The 23669-nt window shown below is 44.5% G+C and overlaps 2 protein-coding genes across 6 annotated transcripts in view; both read right to left on the bottom strand.

Moving 5' to 3' along the window:
* Nucleotides 1–10817: 10817 nt before the first annotated feature.
* Nucleotides 10818–17478, bottom strand: acte1 (actin, epsilon 1). The gene is made up of 8 exons (XM_018763672.2): nt 17350–17478; nt 16332–16460; nt 15744–15854; nt 15434–15518; nt 15017–15178; nt 12673–12864; nt 11436–11617; nt 10818–11143 (listed from the first exon to the last, which is right to left on the bottom strand). The coding sequence occupies exons 1-8, from the start codon at nt 17476–17478 to the stop codon at nt 11000–11002; spliced, it is 1134 nt and encodes a 377-aa protein (XP_018619188.1). The 3' UTR covers nt 10818–10999.
* Nucleotides 17479–19300: 1822 nt separating this feature from the next.
* LOC108941088 (golgin subfamily B member 1) overlaps nt 19301–23669 on the bottom strand; it is a 33141-nt gene continuing 28772 nt past the window's right edge. For all 5 annotated transcript variants that reach the window (XM_018763564.2, XM_018763568.2, XM_018763565.2 and 2 more), the window contains exons 22-29: nt 23360–23517; nt 21913–22036; nt 21566–21712; nt 21271–21438; nt 21068–21156; nt 20778–20912; nt 20457–20571; nt 19301–20264 (exon numbers count right to left, since the gene is read on the bottom strand). In XM_018763564.2, the coding sequence (XP_018619080.2) occupies nt 20106–20264; nt 20457–20571; nt 20778–20912; nt 21068–21156; nt 21271–21438; nt 21566–21712; nt 21913–22036; nt 23360–23517 (1095 nt within the window). In that variant the 3' untranslated portion in view covers nt 19301–20105. The remainder of the gene's footprint in view (nt 20265–20456; nt 20572–20777; nt 20913–21067; nt 21157–21270; nt 21439–21565; nt 21713–21912; nt 22037–23359; nt 23518–23669) is intronic.

Below are 23669 nucleotides of genomic sequence, written 5' to 3'. Positions count from 1 at the left end.
CAGGACGCCCAAAATAACGCGTCTGATCTATACTTGTTTGTCTTCCAAGGAATAAATTAAAATGAGTCAAACTTTATTCAGCAGTGAAAGAGAATTCCCACGAAGCGCTGCGGAGGGAGCGGCGAACAGGCTAACAGATAATGACTGATAGAGCGGCAAAGCCGCCGAACACGTTCGGCCCTCCTCGCTCTCTTCGTTCCTCTTACCACGTAAACTGTGTCGTAAGCAAGTTCGCCTCCCTCCTCAGTCTATGGATCTCGTGTGGAAGAAAAAAAAAAAAGGACAAACGTATTATTTACTGTCTCCGTTTAGGATTCTTATTGTTGTTATTTTCTCTGATCATTGTCTCGATTTCTCTTTCATCTATCCCGATATTTACTGCAGTGGGTCTCAAGAATGGCGGTGGGTTCGGCCGGTGCCCGCTGTGTGGCTGGTCTGGGGTTCGAGTCCCGTTTGGGGTGCCTTGCGATAGACTGGCTTCCCGTCCTGGGTGTGTGTGTCCCCCCCCCCACCAACCTTGCGCCCCGTGTTGCCGGGTTAGGCTCCGGCTCCCCGCGACCCCTTATGGGACAAGCGGTTGTTGACGATGGATAGATGGGCTCAAGAACTTGATCGACAGAACGGAATTTAAAAGGCCTTAGTATTTATATGTGAAAGTTATTGCTATATATATTTTTTGTTAGGGAAAAACAACACAAATCAGAGCCACAATGTATTTTTTGCCTTTGTGGAGCCCACCTGTGTGTCATTTTCTGCTGCTCGACCTTTGCCGGCCGCCCAGTAAGCACGAGCACGTAAACCAGTGACACCTACAGGCCCGAGGACCCCCTCTTGCTTCGTGAGAGCTAAACAACCCACCGACATCACAAACCCATGCAAATAGGTTTCCAAAAATGTCCTCATTATCCGTTCAGCGAATTACCCTTTCTGTCGAGTCTCTTTCACTTTCGCACGCTTCCCATCGCTTGAGTTTTCCTCGAACGCGCTAAGGATGTGTCGCAGAAACCACTCACGGGGTCGCTAATTGCCAGACGCCGAAAGCAGCGCCGGCACAGTCCGGTCTCCGCCGTGGTAAAAGGTGCACGCATCTCTTTGCGGCAGCAGGCAGAGCCGCGGGACGTTCTGTCATCCCTGCGAAAAGAAGAGAAAAACGACTGCCGAGCCTCTGCGGAGGCCATGATGACGTCTCTCTGGCTGCTTCATTTCACTAATTAACGAGAGCGCCGGCGAGAGCGTCTTAGGTACCCGGCACAGCCCCTGGGGTACATCTTTCCACCGCAGGGGGAAGAGCGCGATGGACAGAAGGTGAAGGCAAATTGCTTTTCAACCTGTTCTGTGCTGTATGGACAACAACTCCTGGCCTGGATCCTCCAAAAATGCGAGAAGTGATGGCACGACTGAATCCCTTGGGCAGCGGGATCGTGAGCCCTGATCATCTTCTGAAATTCTTCATGGTGATGCTGAGGAACGGCAACAGAATCCCATTGCGCTGGACACCGGAAGCTTTTTTTTCCTGCAAAAAGTTCCTCCTTTTCAGCAGATTCGTTAAATGTTACCGTAATGAGGCGGGTGTGAAATAACGGTGGTCTTCACTGCGCCACTGGGAGAAGCAGGCACCAGCGTAACACACTCCGCTCCGTGCCCTAGATAGCATCGTGCTCTTTTTCATCACGAGGGCAGCGCCGGCAGCCGTTCAGGGCCGGCGGTCAAGGTCAAGTGTCAGTGTTTGAGCTTGGAGTCCCAGACAGAGAACCTGATCTCCCTCCTCAGAGAGGTCAGCGGCGGGAGCCTCTCTGACTCAGTACTGGCGTCAGACAAAAAAACAAAGCAGCCGTAACGATGTTAGGAAGAACCGTCTTACATTTGATTAGATATTTTCTTCTTCTCCATCGCAGGCTCGTTCCGCACTCACGAATTGCATGCATTTTCGAGATGGATGGGTTTTGCGCCACATGATTACGAGGGACGCGTGACATTGCCAGGAACTAAAAAAAAATAAAAAATCAGTGAACGTGGAAATGAGGCAGAACCCCAAGGATGTCAGCTAGGACTCTGTCTGGGATTTCTAAAGGAGAGAAACAAGTGAAACTGCACTGGACGACACGCTCGTTTGATCTGTGGCGTGTACCTCTCTACGTGAACGTTTGAAAAGGCGTCAGCTCGGAAACGTACTAGAGTAAAGGGTTCGTATGTCGGTCCTGACGTCCGAGAGCAGCCGTATGGCCCGAGTTGCGTTCCGACGTGCGCCCAAGCTTCGTGGCGACAGGGTTCTCTGGGGTTTTAACCCGGGTTGCTACAGACCGAGTTAAACGAGCAGCTCGACGTGTCCGTGTGCGTCTCAGCGTGTGAAAATGTGCACGAGTGACTTGAACGAACGGGGAAAATTGGAACCTCCGAAATTAAAACAGGTTAGGTAAAGAGTTCGATGAAGGCCAACCTCGATAAATCAGAGTGATGTACTGCATTTGTTGCCTCCGGGGCTTCACAGCATACATAATTTAGGAGGGTCCCCAAAGAGCACGTGATTATTAATTCTGTTAGTCAAAATGAAATTAATACTGTTGATGAATGCTGAAAAATGTGTAAATTAAATGTAAATTCTCAGATCATGCATTATATTTGCTTTATTGTATTGTTTCTTTCCTTGCAAAATTATCTCTTTATGCATTAATTATTCTTCTTGCAATGCAAGTATATATGTACACCCCAGTGACCTGAGATTTGTTTGGTGCTCCACTTACGGTAAGGAGGCTAATGGTGTTGCCATAGATACATTGTGCCACCAAGTGGTTATATCGACACATTGCATTGCTAAGGTATAAAAATGTTGATTTCATACTATATTGAACAGAGTAAATCAGGTAGTCTCAAATGACACAGTTAGAAATTGCTCAAGAAACAGTTACTGATGGTTGGAGACCCCAAGGAGAGCAGCACTACTGACTGCAGGAGCCTTCTTGCATGGATGTGACCATGAGGAGTGAATATATGCTGCTGGGATAGGATGATGGGCTAGGACACTTCTCTAGAATTGAGGGTGGAGGGTGTGTGTGTGTGTGTGTGTGTGTGTGTGTGTGTGTTGGGGGGTGGCTGACGAGAGCTTGCTGAGCTAAGGATTCGGTGAGTGCAGAAAGCTCACTCCTGCCAGCTCCAGCAGCAAAAATTGCTCTTACAAGCACACAGCAGTTATTATTATTCTTGATGTGAGCAGTCGGTGATTATAGTATTTTGGCAAACATTTTTATGCAAATTACACGCTTTGTAATTTTTCCGAGCAAATATATATTGCGACAATTTAAGTTCTGCAAAATTCTGCCAATCTCTCCAGCGGAGTCCCCTGCTGGATATTAAAACATCGAATTTACGTCCCGTTTACGTTTCCTCAAGAAGCTTTTTTCCAAAGTGATCTGCAGTGATTTAGTGGTATTTAATACAAATATGCTGAATGCAACTCTGCTACTCAATGCACTTAGCAGTGTTTACATTTATTCATTTAGCTGATGATGTTTTCCCACAAAGCGGCTTACAATGTTAAGGTTACGGTTATTAGAAGCTTACCATAATTTACCCATTTATACAGCCGGGTCCGGTTAGGGTTAGTACTGGTGACTCACATTGCCTGGGCTGTGCGCTTAGCCGCTGCTCACTGAGCACTGAGCCACCATACCATAATAAACCGTTATAATAAACCATCAGACTATGCGCTGTCCTCAGAACAACCTGGAGCTTCAGCCTTAAACTGTCAGGCTGTGAGGAGGAGAGATGGTTAAGAAAGACGCGGCAGGGAATAGGTTCACGCTACAGCCTCCGTGGCCCCAGTGGCCTCCGGGCAGTCATAACAGTCCAGGCGAATTATTGCCGCTTCTTGCAGGAGCTGAACTAACCGGGTGGAGAGGGAAGGTCGAACACAGTGTATGTCAAAGAGGAAAAACACTGCACCGACGTCTGTCTGCCAGCACAGGGCTTTCGGAGAACGTACCAATTGTTGTCGGCAATAACTAATCCCCCTTGTTGGCAGTTCGGCAGATATTTAGCGTAGCAATAGCGTAAAGTGTTTCATACTGATAGAGAGCTCTTGGAGGGCTGACAACTAAGTGGTACATGAATCAGTTCAGTTTTAGACAGGCTGAGTCACAGGTGGGGGGGGAGTCAAGTAGTCAGAAATACCGGAGTGGCGAACAGAGATGTGTGAGGAGCCATGTGAGTCAGCGGGAGCAAAAAAGGGAGAAGGAGCCGAATACGGTCCAGAACGAAGTGATAGGAGAAGCTTTTAACGGCGATTACAGAGCCAAGAGGTTTGGCGTTCGCGCGGAATAGACGACGTCCCGAATGAGAGGCCTGCAGAACCCGTCCGATGAGGAAGCGAAGGGCCGCGGAAGAAGCTTCCCGGCAGGCCTGGGGGAAGCGGTGGGTGACCTGGTCAGAAGGAGGGGTCCCAGCCTAAAAAATGATCAGCGAGGGTCAGCCATGCAGTCGCTTACTACGTTCACTGTGGTACACTGGGGAAACAGGTGACTTTGCAGTTAGGAGATCCGGCAGCCAGTACAGTGGTGCAGCAGGTAGCAGCGCTGCAGTGTAGATGGATGAGCAGCTGTATGGAGTTTATTGGAGTGTGTCTAACACTGGAAGTCTCCTTGAATGCTGGCGTCTGCTAAATGCTGCACATTTACATCGGCATTCATTCGTTTAGGGGGTGCGAACAACAGCTGGAGAGATGCAGATGCACGCAGGTGATGCTGGAAATACGACAGGTGTGACCGATGTCATCGTTTAAACCAGGATACAACAGGTAGCTGCATACGGAATTGGTGGAAAAAGCAACTCTTAAACAAATCACATGGAAATTACAACGAGGAGCAGAATTACATTTACATTTACACGTATTCATTTAGCAGACGCTTTTCTCCAAAGCGACGCGCATCTCATAGAAAATACAATGTGTGCATCACATTAGCAGGAAGAGAGACTTAGATGCAGACGCGTGATTCTTAAGTGCAGTTAGTTTGTTTCTTTCCTCTATATGGACCGATGAGTAGCTGCGTAAAACTTTATAACCAGATATCAACGATTCCTGTCACCATGCTAGTAATAATTTAAAAAATATATATAAATGAGGGGGGCGCGGTGGCGCGGTGGCGCAGTGGGTTGGACTGGGTCCTGCTCTTCGGTGGGTCTGGGGTTCGAGTCCCGCTTAGGGTGCCTTGCGATGGACTGGCGTCCCGTCCTGGGTGTGTCCCCTCCCCCTCCGGGCTTACGCCCTGTGTTGCCGTGTTAGGCTCCGGTTCCCCGTGACCCCATATGGGACAAGCGGTTCTGAAACTGTGTGTGTATATAAACGAGGGGGGTGTGGTGGCGCAATGGGTTGGCCCGGGTCCTGCTCTCCGGGGGGTCTGGGGTTCGAGTCCCACTTAAGGTGCCTTGCGATGGACTGGTGTCCCGTCCTGGGTGTGTCCCCTTGCTTCTCCAGCCTTACACCCTGGGTTAGGCTCTGGCTCCCCGCGACCCTGTATGAGACAGGTGGTTCAGAAAGTGTGTGTGCGTATATAAATGAACATTTACGTTAAATTACATGAGTAGTTGCGTAAAGGATTATCCACTGCTCAACAGTTATGATCTCAAAGTTATAGAGCACGAACATTTGCACCTTACATGGACTTAAGAGATGATGGGTGAGGTGAGTCTGGAGAAGGAAGAGATGAGTTTTAAGAGCCTTTTTAAATGTGGACAGAGTATATAGAAGTGGTAAGAAATACAATGGTAACTGCAACAAATACCGCAGTGCAAATCTATGCAGGGTACCACACCGCAATCGCTGTACGTCGCTTCGGCAAAAAGCGTCTGCTAAATGTCAATGGGATGTGCAAAATGAATGAACGTACATGGCGATATTTCATCTCCGACAGCGCTGTGCTGTGAGGGATTTTGACGAAAACTGATTTCTAAGGCTGCCGTTACAGACCCGAAGAGGTCAATAAATGAGTCGGCCTTCTGCTTTTTGCATGGATTTTGTGTGTTACCTCTTTGGGAGGCAGGGGCAGAAGGAATGTGCTTCCTAAGCCGTACGCGGACTTCGCAGCGGTTTTCCCTCCTTCCCCGGCTGGTGGGAGCGGCGAAGCAAGTCACAAACCAAAAATAAAAGGGAAAAACGCAGTTCCATCATCTACACTCTCATTGATGACTTGCTACTTCCCTTCAGGGCACCCAAAACATCACAGCAGCAAACTACATTGCCTGCAGCTTCGCCGTAATGACATTACACAACGCAGGCAACAATACACGGCTCAGAAATCGCTCGCCTCCTACTTTCGGCTTCAGCGGCATCTCAGCCGCACCCCGTCGAGCTGGAAAGCAGAGCCTCGATAATACAAGTTTTAAATGCCTTTTTTTTTTTGTGTGTGGAAATGAACAAATATACAACAACACAAGCGACAGCAGAAATCAATATTTCCGTTTCTACGTTTGGTTCTATCGATCAAACACAGAGCGTTTGCACAATCTCAAAGAGAAGAAGCATTCCCAAAATAGGCACGACACGCACGTCTGGTGTCATGTACAGCAGGTCAAACACACTGATGGTACTTGACAAATTCAGCGCTGTCCTTGTCGAGCACTTAAGGATTATCGGTGTTCAGCGCAGCCTCTACACTCATTATAGTGCAGCTCAGATGGACATTATACCGTAAATTAAAGTGTAAGCCACCGTTTTCAGGGGGGCGCGGTGGTGCGGTGGGTTGGACCGGGTCCTTCTCTCCGGTGGGTCTGGAGTTCACGTCCCACTGGGGGTGCCTTGTGATGGACTGGTGTCCCGTCCTGGGTGTGTGTCCCCCCTCCAGCCTTATGCCCTGTGTTGCTGGGTTAGGTTCTGGCTTCCTGTGACCCCGTATGGGATAAGCGGTTCAGACAGTGTGTGTGTGTGTGCGTGTGTGCCGCTGTTTCCTCCTAGTTATGGCACTGATAAAATTTACAGCAAAACCATCGTTACTGTAAAGCGGCGGCGATAAAAAGCCGTGACTAATTTAATTACTTTGTTTGAATATTAAACAACTAACTACGCACATTTTTCAGTTCTGTAACATTCTCATTATTATATTCATTCATATCAATATGCATTGTCATATTTCAGGCCTTGTTCACTTAGCAGGGAGCCCTTTTCTTTCACATATTACTATCTCCATTACTGTGGCCTGGACTAAGATGGGAATGTGTGAGGAGGGATGACTGGGTTACTACACACACAGATACATGCACACACTGACTGAAACCACTTGTCTTGAGTAGGGTCATGGCGAACCAGAGCCTAACCCAGCAACACAGGGCACAAGGCTGGAGGGGGGAGGGGACACACCCGGGATGGGACGCCAGTCCATCACAAGGCAGCCCCCGCAGGACTCAAACCCCAGACCCGCCGGAGAGCAGGACCCGGGTAAACCCACTGCGCTACCGCACCCCCGCTCCCCCACCTCGGAGTTACTAACAATAGCTAAAATGCCCTGGGACCACCATGGCAGCCCGGCACAGGTAATCTGCTTCACCTCCATGGGTGACAACATACAACATACAAGGCCCAGAATGCCCCGTGCTCCCTCATCTGGGGAATTACACATTCGTACCCCCAGCCCTCCCATGTCCTTCATACTGAGGCGAGTACAGGTGACAGACACACAGTAGATACGAACACCTACCAGCCTGCCGAAAACTCTCTGTAGGTGGCTGAACCTCACTCACAGGCATGCGTGATCATACACGCCTCTATCTTGAGCCGCAGTTAAGATTCGCAATTGAGATAAAATGCCCTGAAAGTGCTTTTGCAAATAGGTCGGATTTTATTCGATTGGTCTGCAAGATGTTAGAGCTGAAAAGGCTTTCTTTAAACAGTACAGGCGGAACCGTGGAGAACAGTGCTGAAAAAGCAGGTCAGCTCAATGGGCAACCGGCTGCCCTCTTCCGAAGTGGAGATCGCAACATTACACATATTGCAAAGAGTGTTGATCCCCCGAGAAAACGCGCAGAAGTGACGGAGATGCCCTGCCAAGATGCGAAGGTTCGGTGGGGTCTGCTTAGTACCGCTGAGTCAAGTTCAAATCGTGGTGACTGCTCACATGGTTTTCATGCTAAGGGAGGGTAGGGAAGCGGTTTAGCATTTACCTTCTTCCGTGACTGACCTGGGATTGCACACAGTGGGAGAAGGTGCAAGATCTGAACTCCTCGAGCCACATTCAAACTCACATCCAGATGTACGGCTCAGGTGCTGAAGTACCAGTTTTGCTGCTCCCTAACAAGTCGTAGAGGTTCGATCAACCTCAGAAAGAAGTTTAAAAAAAAATCACAGCCAGAGCCCAACCCGGCAACGCAGGGCATAAGGCCGGAGGGGGAGGGGACACACCCAGGATGGGACGCCAGTCTGTCGCAAGGCACCCCAAGCGGGACTCGAACCCTAGACACACTGAAGAGCAGGACCCGGTCAAACCTGCCACACCACAGAGAGGGAATGTAACCTTTCAGAAATGAAGTGTCTTCAGACAGCTGCTTTGCTATGATCAAGCCTTATCGAGAAAACAGCAGGCGATGAGCATCTGTTTTCATCACCTTGAATCACTTTGACGGGTAGGAATAGGTGAGGTCATGGTTCTCAAGTCTCTTCTGGTCAAAACATGCTAAACTGACTCCTGGCCGTCTCGCCTTGTCAAAAAACAACGAAACAAGAAAAAGAGCATCTCACGTCCGTGCTCAGGGCAACTTTGTGCCTGTCTCTGTCGCACGAAGAGAACGTTTTTCGTAAGAAGACCGCAGGACTGTGAGTTAACCAAAACCTTCACGGTTACACACGTCTCTCCAGAGGTTAGTGCTCAGAAATGGTACGTTTTAGCAAAATGATCTAAAATAAATCTTCTTTGACCTTAATCTGACAAAAACCTGTCAACGGCTTCTACACTGATTACAGCTCAATAAAAAAATCCTATAAGGTGGCGGTCAATATCTGAGAGTGGCCTCATGACCACTACAACGTAATGAATCACCATCAGTTGTGACAGACACTTGATCAATACCGCAACGAGAAAGAATACTGTCACGTGAAAAATATGAACGAAAATCTGTTTGAACAAATATGCCATTTTGTAAAATGTATATAGTCCGGACGAATTATATTGTGCACTAATACCGTTATCTTCCATGCCAGAAAATATCGCTTCCGTACGAACATTTACATTTATAAATGAGCCATGATTTACTGATTTACGGTGACTCAAAGACATCGGTGAAGTCAGTTAGTGCTCGTCACGGTCTGGCATTATTTTCTCACAAAATTGACTTCTGCAAGAGTGACATTCTTGACGAAAGTGTAGAAAAAGGTTCCCTTTCTGTCTCGTGGGTTTTCGGGGGGACTTGAGCCAGCAACATTCAGTTTATTATACTTATTCATTCATCTGATGCATTTTTCCAAAGCGACTCACGGTATTAAGCTACTTACAATTATTTACCCATTTAGACAGCTGGGTAATTTTACTGGATCAGTTTAAGTTAAGTACCTTGCACTTTGGTACTATAGCTGCAGTAATATATATACTAGTAAACATCCCCAACATTCATTACACAACAATATGAAGAATAAAAACTTTTTTCTTGTGCATTGACTACATGACAGCATATCTATTTATGAGCATATTTTACGGACGCGTAAACCGTATTGTGGAAATGACTGTTTCTGAAGATTCAAAGGACCGTCAAGGTCTCGGTGTCATTCAAACGTACCCCGTCACCTCTTTTGCATTTTGGAGCGACGCGGCTGAAAGTGACGTATTTTTAAGATCCAAGGCTGTGCTTCATGTCACGGAACCTTTTTTTAATTAATGCCCTTGAACAGAGACAGAAATATCAAATGGAATTGGCTCTTTGATTCATATCAGAAAATATGGAGTGCGCAGGGAACTGCAGGGATTGTTGCCATAGCAGCAACTGGTGGGGCGGAGTTTCCCTGCACCCCCTATTCTGGGTGCTATGAATGATTTTGCATAAAAAGAGTACCCATGTCTAGTTTAGATTTTGCTGGTTTGTTTCCTTATTTGTAACAGTATAAAGAGCATTGGTCACTTTTTTATCAAAAAATGTATTCATTTTGGCAGCATAGGATCCAGCACATGCACATCAAATGTGGAATCTACCCCCTGCACTTCCTTTGAAATCTATAATTTATTGACTATATCCAGAGGTGAGTGGAGTAGCCAAATGGCCCTGTGAAGTGCAGGTGAATGTTTAGACAATATAATTTTTGGGTTCTTTTGAAGGTTCCAGCTTCGCTGAAAAACAGGAAAAAATTTCACGCTGTCCAAAAGTTGCGTTCCGGATTAAAACGCAAAAGTGGCAAACAAGTTCACGAAATCAGAACTCAGACATTCATCATAGCAATACCCTGGGTGCATCTTTTCTTTTAGTAAATGTGAACAGAAAAATCAGCAAAATAAAATTAACCTCCAAAAATGTGTGCTGTTTGACGACCTTCAGTTTAGAAGTGTGATGGATTAAAACTAACTTTCTTTCTTTAGAAATTAATTCAAGTAAAAGCAAAAAGTAATAACGTCAAAAATGACATTTAAAAGTACTATTTCTTCAAAAATGTACTTGAGTGTAGGTAACTGAGTAAAGATAACTCATTACTAGCCACCACTGACTATATCACAGTTTATTAGTATGAGGTTCACTGCCCCAGTGCAGAAGACCAATATGGGTTTGAAAACTGATTAGATTGTTGCGTGAGTGGCATCCAGCTTTTACAGCCTTTGCTGCAAGAAGACAGACGAGACACGGGTGATGCACAGAGTTGCACTGGAATTTTATTGCGCAGGCCAACATACGACCCAATGCGAGAACCTGGGAACAAGAAATCTGGACAAGTCATCCATGGCGGGAAGATAGCAGTCATCCACAGAACTGGTAGCAGTGACACAGAGAGAGGCAGACTGCGTGAGCGTGGACGGCTGAGGACGGTGACACGTGGGGAGCTTTAGAAGCACTTCCGATGGACGATGGAGGGCCCAGCCTCCTCGTACTCGTCTTTGCTGATCCACATCTGCTGGAAGGTGGACAGGGAAGCCAGGATGGAGCCTCCGATCCACACTGAGTATTTACGCTCAGGAGGGGCGATCATCTGCATGGGGAAACCACCAGCAGTCAGCATCACATCTTCATATAGAGCTTCTCTCACTAAGAGGAGCCTATAATGTAAATGCCTAGTAAAAAATGTCCATATGTAACTGCTTTCACACCAATAACTGCGATTACATCCTAATGCACCACATTCAGTCTGAGGTCCACTTTCCATTGGTGTCATGAACTTATCAGACTGTAAATTTCTGTCCAACATGCAGCCATGATGATATCTTACTGGACACATGATGCCACAGAGGATAAGGTTAAGGTTGGGTTTCTCAGTGTCCTACCTTAATCTTCATGGTGCTGGGAGCCAGAGCAGTGATCTCCTTCTGCATGCGGTCACCGATACCAGGGTACATGGTGGTACCGCCAGACAGCACATTGTTGGCATACAGGTCCTTGCGAATGTCAATGTCACACTTCATGATGCCATTGTATGTGGTCTCGTGAATACCAGCAGACTCCATGCCTGGTGTGGCGGGGGGCAAAACCATCATTCAGACACAGAGTCGTATACATACAGTTACATACGCATGCAGTGGTTAGTGCTGTCTTGTGTTTTTGTTTTCTAAAGAGTACTAACCACTATTCAAAGTACTAACCATGAATTGTTCTAGTAACAATACCCTGGTACATAGACGAGAGAAAAATAATTTTGGGTAAAGTTGCTAGCAAAAAGAGAAATACTACATTTCCAATAATAATAATAATAATAATAATAATCGTGTGGCGGCACAAGAACAGGAATGAGTAAACTGCATGAGTGCGGTAAGGTAACGGATGTGATTTTGCTGTGGTCCTGCACTGCGGATAAAAATGTCAACATCTTGTGGATAAAGGATCTTCAAAGAAAACGTATGAAATAGACGGTAGCTGATCCACATGGTGGCGTTTCCTGCTGAGCCAACAGCTGCGGAGGTACTGACCGCCAGCTGGCCTCAGACCTACTTTAGAACTGGGCCGTAGCATGCGTGACTCTCAGCGCCTTAACGGATGGGCTAGAAATGACCTCCTGCAAGCTGCATGGAGCGTGCGCGGTTTTCATTCCACACATTGACCCCTCCTCTTCTTCGCACGGCATTCTTCTGTTGAGGAGCACTGAAGCATTACCGCTCTGGCATGGAGAAACACGACACTCCTCATACCAGAAATAATACACGTAGTTGTATTGGGCCCTGGAGCTCACGTGTGCTTGGCCCACGTGGTCTTCAAGGACAAACGAACGGTCTGGTGCTACAACCAACTGCTGACCAGCTGACATCTAAATTGTTATTATGATAATTACTGTGTATTTTGGAGAATTATTCCTGACTAGAAGCTGACACTTCTGTTGCATTTGATTAGAAAATGAAAAAATAATGACTATTACAAAGAATGTAAAGTAAAAATAATGAAAGGAATGTAATGTTTTTGAGTTTTATGTTATGAGCTGTACTATGTGTTGACCATTCTAATGCTTAATACTATGCAGATATGGTATGATGCATTATGCTGCTTGGATTGCATTGGGCCACATGAACTGACCAATGAAGGAGGGCTGGAAGAGGGTCTCTGGGCAGCGGAACCTCTCATTTCCGATGGTGATGACCTGGCCATCAGGCAGCTCGTAGCTCTTCTCCAGGGAGGAGGAGGAGGCAGCTGTGGCCATTTCGTTCTCAAAGTCCAGAGCCACGTAGCACAGCTTCTCCTTGATGTCACGCACAATCTCACGCTCAGCTGCGGGATGGAAATGGAAGAGTCTTTCTGTGTGAGCTTAGGCAAAACTGTGCTCTGCGTGTGCATATCATAAACCAGTATAAACTGACACACGCATGAAGGCTGCTCTTGTAGTGCAAATGTGCAAGTGGCCATGAAAAAATGTTGCTATGATCTATTTGAGCAGAGAGCTTGGTAAAAAATCAAATACAACTACTTGAAAATCTCAAATAAAAAGAGTCCCAAGTAGTTCACACTGGAGAATAGGTATGCTAAATATTGTGTGATCCGTATATATATATATATATATAAGTTTTGTGAACATTAAGTCATTTATAAAAGACTGATGAACATTTATTCGTTTAGCTGATGCTTTTCCGCAAGGCAACTTGGCTGCCTGCAACTATTTATCCATTTATACAGCTGGGTAATTTTTTACTAGAACAATTCAGGGTGAGTACCTTGCTCAAGGGTACTGCAGCTGGAGTTGGGATTTGAACCTGTGACCTTTGGGCCCAAAGGCAGCAGCTCCAGCCACTACGGAACCAGCTGCCGCACTAGTGAAATGAAACTCAGTGAAGTGAAATGGCAGCAAAGCTGTAGATAAGTTGTAAAGCACAAAACAAAAACCTAAAAATATGTTACTCTGCCTAAACACCAGCACTGGGAACTGTAGGATTTCAGATTCCAGTGAAATTATAATTTTAACCTTTGAAAATTGGAAATAGTATGCTGTAGTCAAAAAAAAAACTAGACAGATTGCAGTTTGTGATAATCTTTTTGAAATTAAAAATGCATGTTTAGTCATTTTACATTTACATTTATTTATTTAGCAAATGCTTTTCTCCAAAGCGACTTCGAATGAGCTCTATGTAGTGTTATGAGCCCACACACCTTATTCACCGCGGTGACTTACACTGCTAGATACACTGCTTACACTGGGTCACTCATCCATACATCAGCGGAACACACTCTCTCGCTGTCATTCACACACTATGAGGGAACCTGAACAGCATGTCTTTGGCATTTTGCAGGCATTCATTCTACTACAGTGAAAGAAACGTGAAGTAAATATCATAAGATCCATGTGTCTACATTCCAGTATTATATGTGACCTGACAGTGGGTCAGTAATTCCCTGTCCATTCAGATCAGATGCAGTTACATTATTTCACCGACAGGGTACATCATCTACCCACAGTTAACCTAAAAGGGTGTTCCGTGACCAACGAGAGTCAGATGGGGAGCTCAACACTTTGATCGCTTCTCTTCTTTCCAAAACAGGCCTGAGAACACGAGAAATTTTTCTGCTTTGTTTCAAACTCCCAAAGGTCGCAGGTTCGAATCTCACCTCCAGCTGTAGTACCCTTGAGCAAGGTACTTCCTCCAGTAAGATTACCCAGCTATACAAATGGGTAAGTAGTTGTAGGTAGATTAATATTCTAAGGCGCTTTGGAGAAAAGTGTCAGATAAATAAATAAATGTAAATGTAAACAAAAAAGGAAACGATCTCTCAGTTCTCCAAAATCTGCTCTGATTAGAATCACGGGCCGGACTCACTCAGAGCTGTGGACTGTGTGAGTTCTACATCGCCGGGCTCAGTCCACACACGGTGGCCGAGGGGCCGCCGCATTAGCAGACATACCCAACAGATAACTGATGGACTCGTCCTGACCTCGTGACGGGTTGGACACCGGCGTGCCTCCAGTGCCGGGGATGCCACCCCTCAAAGTCACAAGACCCTCCCAGCTGTTAAGCCCACCCATGACTTCTCCCCGACCGACTGCTGCCCATCTGCCGAGTGCTGAAAACTCCTTCTATTTTAGTAGCGCATATATTTAAATACTTGTAACAGGTCATACACTGTTTTCTAAAAAAGGCCTCTTTCATCCAACAGTACATGTTCCCGCACAGACAGACAAAGGCAGAATTGTGGGTTTCGAGAAGTTATAATCTAAATAGTAGTGCATTTTAAATCAGAATGATGTTGTGTAAATATTGAAAGCTGTAATTTTCTTCTGATACGGAACACAGTTTTTTTGTGAAGAGACTGCTAACATTGTGAGAGCACAAAATAATGTTAAATAAATACAAATAAAATAAAATATGGCATTGTTTTTTCTTTATAACACATGTGTGTCCCCATTTCAGCGGTCAACTGACAGTGGCCTCACCAGTAGTGACAAATGAGTAGCCCCTCTCAGTCAGGATCTTCATGAGGTAGTCGGTCAGGTCTCTGCCAGCCAGATCCAGCCTCATGATGGCATGGGGCAGGGCGTAACCCTCATATACGGGCACATTGTGGGTCACACCATCCCCAGCATCCAGCACAATACCTGTGAGGTTTCAGGGACGCAAGCAGTCGATGGTCAGCTTATGTGGCTCCCCTATCACCGATGGCAACCAGAGTGCCCAGTCTAATATTTTGTCTATTCAGACAGAACTTACTTCAGTTCTGAGAACAAACACTGAAATAAGGGGCTAAGATCTGAATGCAATGAAGAGGTCAGGCTAATTGACCAGTACAACTAATCGAGTAGCATTGTCCTACCCAAAAGGCGTTTCACCGTACTCGCAATGAACCTATTTACCGGTGGTACGGCCAGACGCGTACAGGGAGAGAACAGCCTGGATCGCCACATACATGGCAGGTACATTGAAGGTCTCAAACATGATCTGCAGGAAAAGAGAACGTGCTATCAAAGAAAGAGAATATGTTGGACCACTGCAGGGAATAGAAGGGTACTGGAATAAAGGGCTGCAGGCAGCATAGCTGTGTGAGAGATTAATAATGTAGAAACAAGTTTTAAGTATTTGGAAAGTAAATGGTTAAAACATTAAAAACGGAGATGCTTCTCCAGGTATCTTGAGGGAAGGAAGAGAGACAAGTGCGGAGCTCACCTGAGTCATTTTCTCCCTGTTGGCCTTGGGGTTGAGCGGGGCCTCAGTTAGCAGGACGGGGTGCTCTTCTGGGGCCACACGCAGCTCATTGTAGAAGGTATGGTGCCAGATCTGAGAACAGGCACGGATTGTGGAGAAGGCATCGTGTGAGCGAAGTCTGGGTTTCAACGGAGGAGCCATCAACCTTTAGCTAACTTTGGATTAGAATTTTCATGTATCACTCAGTGCAATTAAAAAAAAAAAGCAAAATCAGCATGAAACACCATGCACGTAATTCTAAATAGGAACTAATAGGCACCTTGGTGGACCTAGTATTGCAAATAGTTTGGATGAATTTGCTGGAATTTACCAGAGATTTTCTGTACTCCACAAGATCAAAAGATTAAATAAAATTAACACAATACCTCCAAGAACCGACTGGCTCATATTACATTATATAACAGATTTACATTTTAAATGCACCATACTGAATTTGACTCACAATATAATTATGACTACTGGGGACATCATAATTATTGATCAGTGGGGAGTTATACCATTAAAATGTGTCTTTTTCAATGAGTGACTAATTAAATCAGTCCTTCATACCTTCTCCATGTCATCCCAGTTGGTGATGATTCCATGCTCAATGGGATATTTCAGTGTGAGGATACCCCTTTTGCTCTGGGCCTCATCACCAACGTAGCTGTCTTTCTGGCCCATACCCACCATGACACCCTGGGAGAAGGAAGAATGACAGTTATTTCACCATAGGTCTAAAATGCCAGATGTTCAGCGACGCACAACATCTGAGGTTTTCTTAGACACGCTGTTTGCTCTAGTAGCAAGAAACCAAAGACTGGCCGTTCAGGGTTATGACCAGTTTAGTTTACGAGACATTGGTAAATCGTTGACGCTGTGAACTGTCTTAAGTGGTCGGATTGGTTCAAGTTCAGTTAAAACCGTGACTGTCTATGTTGGCAAGATAAGTGCTCCAATGTAAGTCCCTGTGGATGGTGACTCTTTGAGGCTGGAATTAGAAACCACCTGTTTATTGTTCACTAATATTAGCTGCTGAGAGCTGAGGCCTGTAGCAACATTGCTGCTAATTTGACTATAGGAGCTTTAAGTTACTTCATTCTCAGGAGTTAGTGTCAGACATCTCTAGCTATAAATACCAAACAATACCCTCTGCTTATCTTAAGACACTGAGCTAAACGGATTAGAAAGCGTAGCCCAGATGCCATCATACCAGGGGCAATGTGCTAATGCTATCACAATTAGCCCCTCTTCATTAATGGATTATGCGATGCTTATAGAACAGACACAGGTGAAGCGGGGCCAATCTGTGCATGGTACCGTGGTTCACCTCATGATCCCGTGGTATGTGGGGCGGGGTGAGGTGTAGCAGAGTCTAGTCTGTGGCTGAACTCACATGTAAACAAAGATGGGTCGAAAGAAGGATGATGCAATGGATACGTGGCTACGCAACTTATCCTCATAGGATACTAGATGCCAACCATCAGACGAGTTCATCACGTACTGTCAAAGTACTGTAGTATCTATTAAAATGGAATGTACCACTGTGGGACCTAGTCAAAGATGTCACCTGGAAGAGGGTTTTTACCTGGTGACGAGGGCGACCCACAATGGAAGGGAACACTGCCCTGGGGGCGTCGTCCCCAGCGAAACCTGCCTTGACCAGGCCAGAGCCGTTGTCACACACCAGGGCGGTGGTCTCCTCTTCGTCGCACATCTTTATTCAGTCTGCTGTAAACCTGCACTAGAACATTCCAGAAATACAAACACGGGTCGGTCTCGTAAGGACACTGGTATGGAAGACGCGGAGAAGATCAGTAAAAAAAAAAAAAAAGACATTAATCCAGTCACACACTTCAAGACTGAAGATGATAATTCATTTAGCAGTGATGCCTTTTAACCACAGAGTGCAGCTTAAAAAATACTGAACACAACAGGGAAAAAAAAAAAATCACTCAGTAGTATTTGTACTCTAATGAAGACCTCAGAAAACCCCAAGAAGCTATAATTAATCCAGTTTTGCAATGGACTTAATATATTTTAGCTCTATTGGCTATTTATGGCTAAAGGATTTATGCAACTTTTTTTTTTTTTTTTTTAAATCTTCAAGATCTGTAGCGAGAGCACAAAAATTTATTGTGTAGATAAACCTACACATAAGACAATGACTGTCTTGAAATTTAAAAAACCTTCCATTTAATTAAAAAAAAAAAAAAAAAAAAAAAAATCAGAGAAAAAACAAAAAAAACGCAGCATTCATTCTAACTCATACAGAGCATCTAGGTTACCGGCTCTTTAGGACCCCAGGCTATAAAGTTTCAAAGGAACATCTTAAAAACACTATGCAGTTAACATATGTAATATCTAATATTAATGCATGAGACTGTCCCAAAGTAAGCGTAGCAGTACGGTAACGGAAATGTAGTAGTGTAGAAATGTGGAAGAGCCCATGTGGGCTACACTCACCTAGGAGAGCTGGAGAGGAGGCTTGCAAGCTGGCGCTCCCTTGAGAGAGTAAGCCAGGCTTCACCTGGTCCAGGCATTTATACAGGAATCCCCACGGTCCTTGCCACCAAATGCCATCAAACCGTCAGCCCTTTTTAGGAGACATTGCCATGCTAACAAGTGGACTCACAGTTACAAAGGCATGTTGCCCCCCATGAAAAAGGACACAATCACTGGGCAAAGTTGGAAGCCATCCTACCGAATAGGTTGTTCACAGTCTTTGCAGGGGTTTAATATTAGACGGTAATTTATTGCATGTGGGTGGATGGATGGGTAGAGATTGGGGGGTGCGTGGCCTATTGTGGGAAGAGAGGACGATTGTGCGTCCACAGAGGAAGGCATTTTGGAATCCTGCAGCATCGCACACTATAAATAAGGTCTTTGCATAAGTTGTAATGGAGGCCTGGCCTTTCGTCACGTCAGTCCGCTGGGGCGTCACTGAGGCAAGCATTCCATAAAGAGCACTACAGCGGCGCTCCTGTCGCCAAAATACCTTCAAAGGACATTTCGAAACCGCCGGAGTGTTTGTTCAATACCTTGTATTCATGCGAAGTATACAACTGGCTTGTAATGTCAGTCAACCTGTCAACACCTCCGATCAACTACGCAAAAAAGTAGTCAACTAATCCAAACGTGGAGAAATACAATTCATTAACACATTGCCTTTTATTTGATACATGTACTTGTAAAGCAATTAGAATTAAAATGATCTTGTGAGAACTTAAAAAATATCTTGAATTAATTTACAAAATGGTTTTTGCACACTGTAGGTATACTGAGAACCAGGTGATTACACAGTAATGCTCAAAAGTACTAACATACTACTAAAAGTGAACTATATGCAATTGGAATTTAGAAGAAATTCTGCCAATTATACATTATCAATATTTAATTTTATCTGTAGGTTAGGCAATTTAGGTATTAATGTTAGGTATAAAAATCATATGTAAGCAAACAAAGTATTTTATAAATGGATTAAATTATTCATCCAAAAAAAGTTTTCCATCAGTGTTTAGGTCAAGAAGAAAGACAAATTTTTTCCCCCAAAAAAGCTTTATTAATGTCTCTGACGAGGAAACGACTGAAGGTCTGGACACCCTCAGGTGTATTGCACATGTCTGCTTATCAATGACATCCAGTGGTGGGGAAACATTCTCGAAGGGTGGAAGATACAAGTGATCATCCAGACTTCCTAAAAAATAGACCCTATATAGAAATCATCGTAGATGCACTCAGTAGCGGTAGCACAGATTGCGTCTTCAAATCACAATATATACAGCTCAGTAGGAACTTAATAAACCTTTAGAGAAATATACTGTATAATTACTCATACAATGATCTGTAAACAATGTGAACAATATGTACAATAAAGACTAAGACAAGCCAATATAACTGATACACACAAATCGTAAAATTATTTTGATGGAATATCAATTGGGCTGCTTGTGAATGAATAAATTAAACTGCTGTAAAAGTGTAGTGCATAGCTCAATCAGCAGCTAAAAACACAAGAAACCGTACCTACAGCAGTACCATTAGTGTCACTGAATAAAAGTGTAATTGGTACCGTTTCAAAGCTAAGATAGAGGATCTGCTTCAGAGTAGGTGAAAAACTAAGCAACAGTGAAACACCGGAAGGTGACAACTGACTTCAGTGCTATACGTCGCATAACGCCATTAAAGGCTTCCAGCATTTTTTTTCAGTGCAGTTTATTAACGGCAATTCAGTGAATAGGGCCCTGAGGGCGACTGCTCGCCCCATATAGCCCCATCTCTCTATGCCTCTTCACGAGCCCTTGCAGTAGAGCTGTGGGTCTGCTCTGGTCAGCATTAGTGTTTTCACAGGGCACCGGTGAGGCACATAAAGACAAAGATATGCAAAGCTAACAGGTATGCAAGGAAAAGGTAGCGTGACTTGGCCCGGGATGTCAGGAGCTTTGAGCAATACAGACTCCTTCCACGCAGCCATCGCCTGCAGAAAAGTACTCCACTTTTCATCTGAGGAAGGAAGAGGTATAGAGTTCAGATGATAACTATGTCCTGAACATGACTATCAGGAATTAAGTCCATGTTCTGCATATTTGCAACTAAGTAAAACAAATATTTCCAACATAACAGTGCATCACCAGAAATCCATTCCCTCTGTCTTTCTTGATGGAGACATCAAGGGAAAATTTAGAGGCTACTGACCTTGCGAGAGACTATATTCTCAGTGGGGTCAATGATAAGTGCCTCCCGCTCTTCATCCGACTCCAGTTGAATAATGAACTCTCTTGCACTTGTCCTAGAAACACTGGTATTCATGCTGAAACACAAAAATTAATGTCCCCCCAATTGTTTTTCACACATGGAACATATCCACAGTATCCTTAACATATCATCTGGGTTACTCCACTCAGAAGCGAGGTCAAACCTCTGAAATTGCCAAACCTAGTTGTGTATAATTGTGTTTCTATGGTCAGGACTGGCAAAAAGTGCCTGAACTGGAGGATATAGTTTACATGTCTATACCTTTTAACTCTGTCCTCAGCTAATCTCAGAGCCTCCTCAGCTGATTCCCTTCTGGCCCGTTCTTCTGCCAAGCTTTCCGTCAGCCGAGTCACATCATTCTGGGAGGAGTCTAGCTGCTGCTCTGCCTTAATCAGCCTGCAGGAAACAAGAAAGGTGATAGAGAAACAAGGCGACAAGGGAGAGACAGTAGTGAAAGGGTAAAAGAACACAGATGCTCACCAAATACGGACAATGTTAAGATAGGTTCGGCCACTTGAACGAGATCTATAGAAAGTTTAATCAAAAATCACCTGGTTTTCAGCTCTCTAGTTGGCTGGCTGTCGATGTTCTCATTCCGCTCCTGGGGTGCTCCAGGAGGGACTTCTACTGCCGTTGCACCCTAATGGCAGAAAAACATTATGGTCAACAGAGACTTGCGAGATAATTTTAGAGTAATCACAGGTCCAAAAATATGAACACGGACAGACCATTGTTAGAGAAACAAAGTGCTCACAGGAGTATGTATCTGAAAAGCCTGTCCAGGAACAATCTGCCCCTGGCTCTCTAGCCAGTAGCAGCGGTTTTGAAGCTGGCCCAGGTTCTGCTGTGTGTCCCGCAATGTTTGAGAAACTGTCTTTAGTTGGGAGGACAAAGCCATCTTCTCCTCCAGAGTCTGCAGGAGCTTGTGGAGGAGATGGAAAATAATGGTCAAACAAAATGCCACAGAGTTAAAGAGAAGTGGCATATACAGTATGCTTGGATTGTCCACTTTTGAATTAATTTTTTAAGTTTGATCCTCTTTTGTGTACCTTGGCATTGAGCTGCTGGAATCGCAAATCTCGCTGGTGGGTTTCCTGCAGGCAATGCTGGAGGTCACTCTGAAGCTGGCTGCGCTCCACCAGAAGCAGAGAGAGCTGCTCAGTAGATGATTCCTTCCCCAGCAAGGCCAGATTTTCCTAAAGGCACAATATAATGCATCACTAGAGATAGGCAGAAACTATTACTTATTATTAAGTGAATTTCTGGAGAAACTGTAGTTTTCAGAGAAGTTTTGACATTGTCCTACTCTGTCGACATCACTATTCCTTGTGATTTATATTTTGTTAGTACTGTAACAGTGCACTTAATTAAATGTAGTTCTTTGTCATTGAAATACCTTTACAGGATAAACAAGCTGGGAAGCCCTACTGCTGCTCAAGCTCTTCCATTCATCTACAAGGTGTTCTTTCTCAGCCAGTGCAGTCTTATTCTGCTCCTTCAGCAGCTGGTGTTTCTCAGAGCTGAAAAAGTGTAAGACAGCTCCTGTTAGCATTACCCTGGAAAGCTAGAGAGACTGAATGGGGCCCAGGTCTTCCAGGAAACCTGGTTACACAGGACAGGTGGTCTCTTCTCTGGAAGCCATAGCCAGAGACTCATGCCTGGCATTCCCACCCAGGACTCTTCCATTCTGCTTCGCTAAATATTCACTAACATAGCAATGGTTGCTTCCTTGTCCCTTAATGCAAATATGTTCTGCTGTGACAGAAATGGAACAATGGATGAACTGGAAAGGTTCTAAAATAACAGCATAATTCATGTGCCACTTGATTGCAAAGGGTCAGTTATAGTGCACTACACATGAGCCAGAGTTAAAGGAGAACTAACCAAGAACATCAACAGGCACTGTTGACCTACAGGGATCTCTTCTGAAGATCTGTTGTAGTTGTATTAATGATAGTTAAGTAAGGAAACTACAGTGTGACAGGTTGGGGCCTGTCTAGTTTGGGCAGTGAAAAACATAAGCTTACTTTTCATCTTTTGTCAGACAACAATTGAAAGCATTTGTGCGCTAATTAAAACATTAAAGTAATTAAAACAGCTTTAAAAACCAGATCAGGAAAATATTTATGTGTAGGATTTTGCAGACATAAGGTTTTTACAATGAGTGAATTATAATGATTTAAAATTTTTTTTTACTGCTGGATATTCTTACATCAACTGAGAAGTGCTCACCCTGATCAAGTATACTACAGTAAAAGTGGAATTCGAGCACGGAACCTTCAGACTGCAAGCCCTAACCACTACACTACCTGCTGGCCCAAATAGTTCCCATTGCCAGGAGAGAAGACATTGATGTCTAGCTTCTAAGCAACTTGTTTCCAAATGCTGAAGTTTTCGACAATTTGGCTAAAACTCTAAAAAAAATATTCAATAATGAACCGCTGAGAGCTATATCCCATGTGTACATTTTTTAAAAATCCATATACCCATCAATTCATTGCAGGGCCATGATGGCACCCTGAAAAGACACCAGCCCATTGTAGGTCAATCACACAATCTCATTCATTCCCATGTGACAATACTAAAGGCAAACATCATCAATTCCCTTGAAATGCATGTCTTTGGACTGTGGGAGGAAAGAGGAGAACCAAAAGGAAACCAATGCAAACATAGAGAATACATGCAACCTGTACACATATTTTTAAAAAATTATTTTTTAACTTTTTACTTACTTTTTTTTAAAAAAAAAACAAAAAAAAAAAAACAAAGATATTCCAGTAAGGAAGTATATTTTAATTTTATAATAACAACAGGCTGATCACAAGTATGGAGAACTGACTCACTCCAGCTCGGTGAGGTCCGCCTGGTATGTGTATACATCCATCTCAGTGCATTGCTTATACACCTGCGTTTGTTGCAAAGCCCTCTGCAGTTCATCACATCTCTGCCTCAACTGTGCCAGTTCCACACTTTTGGACTGCAGGACTTCAACTTCTTCTGTCTGTGAGGAGAAAAAAGAAAGTTACGCTGATGTGTGTTTCAAATCAATAATAATAAGAAAAAAAGTTCTCGTACCATAAGACATTACTTAAGCAATTCAGATATGAAAAAGGAGGGTAACATAAGGTAGCTGCATGCTGGCCACAAGTTCAC

This window comes from Scleropages formosus, chromosome 11 (genome assembly GCF_900964775.1).
Source record: "Scleropages formosus chromosome 11, fSclFor1.1, whole genome shotgun sequence".
NCBI lineage: Eukaryota > Metazoa > Chordata > Actinopteri > Osteoglossiformes > Osteoglossidae > Scleropages > Scleropages formosus.
The sequence above is the reverse complement of the archived record's forward strand: the minus strand, read 5'-3'. Positions and strand labels throughout refer to the sequence as shown.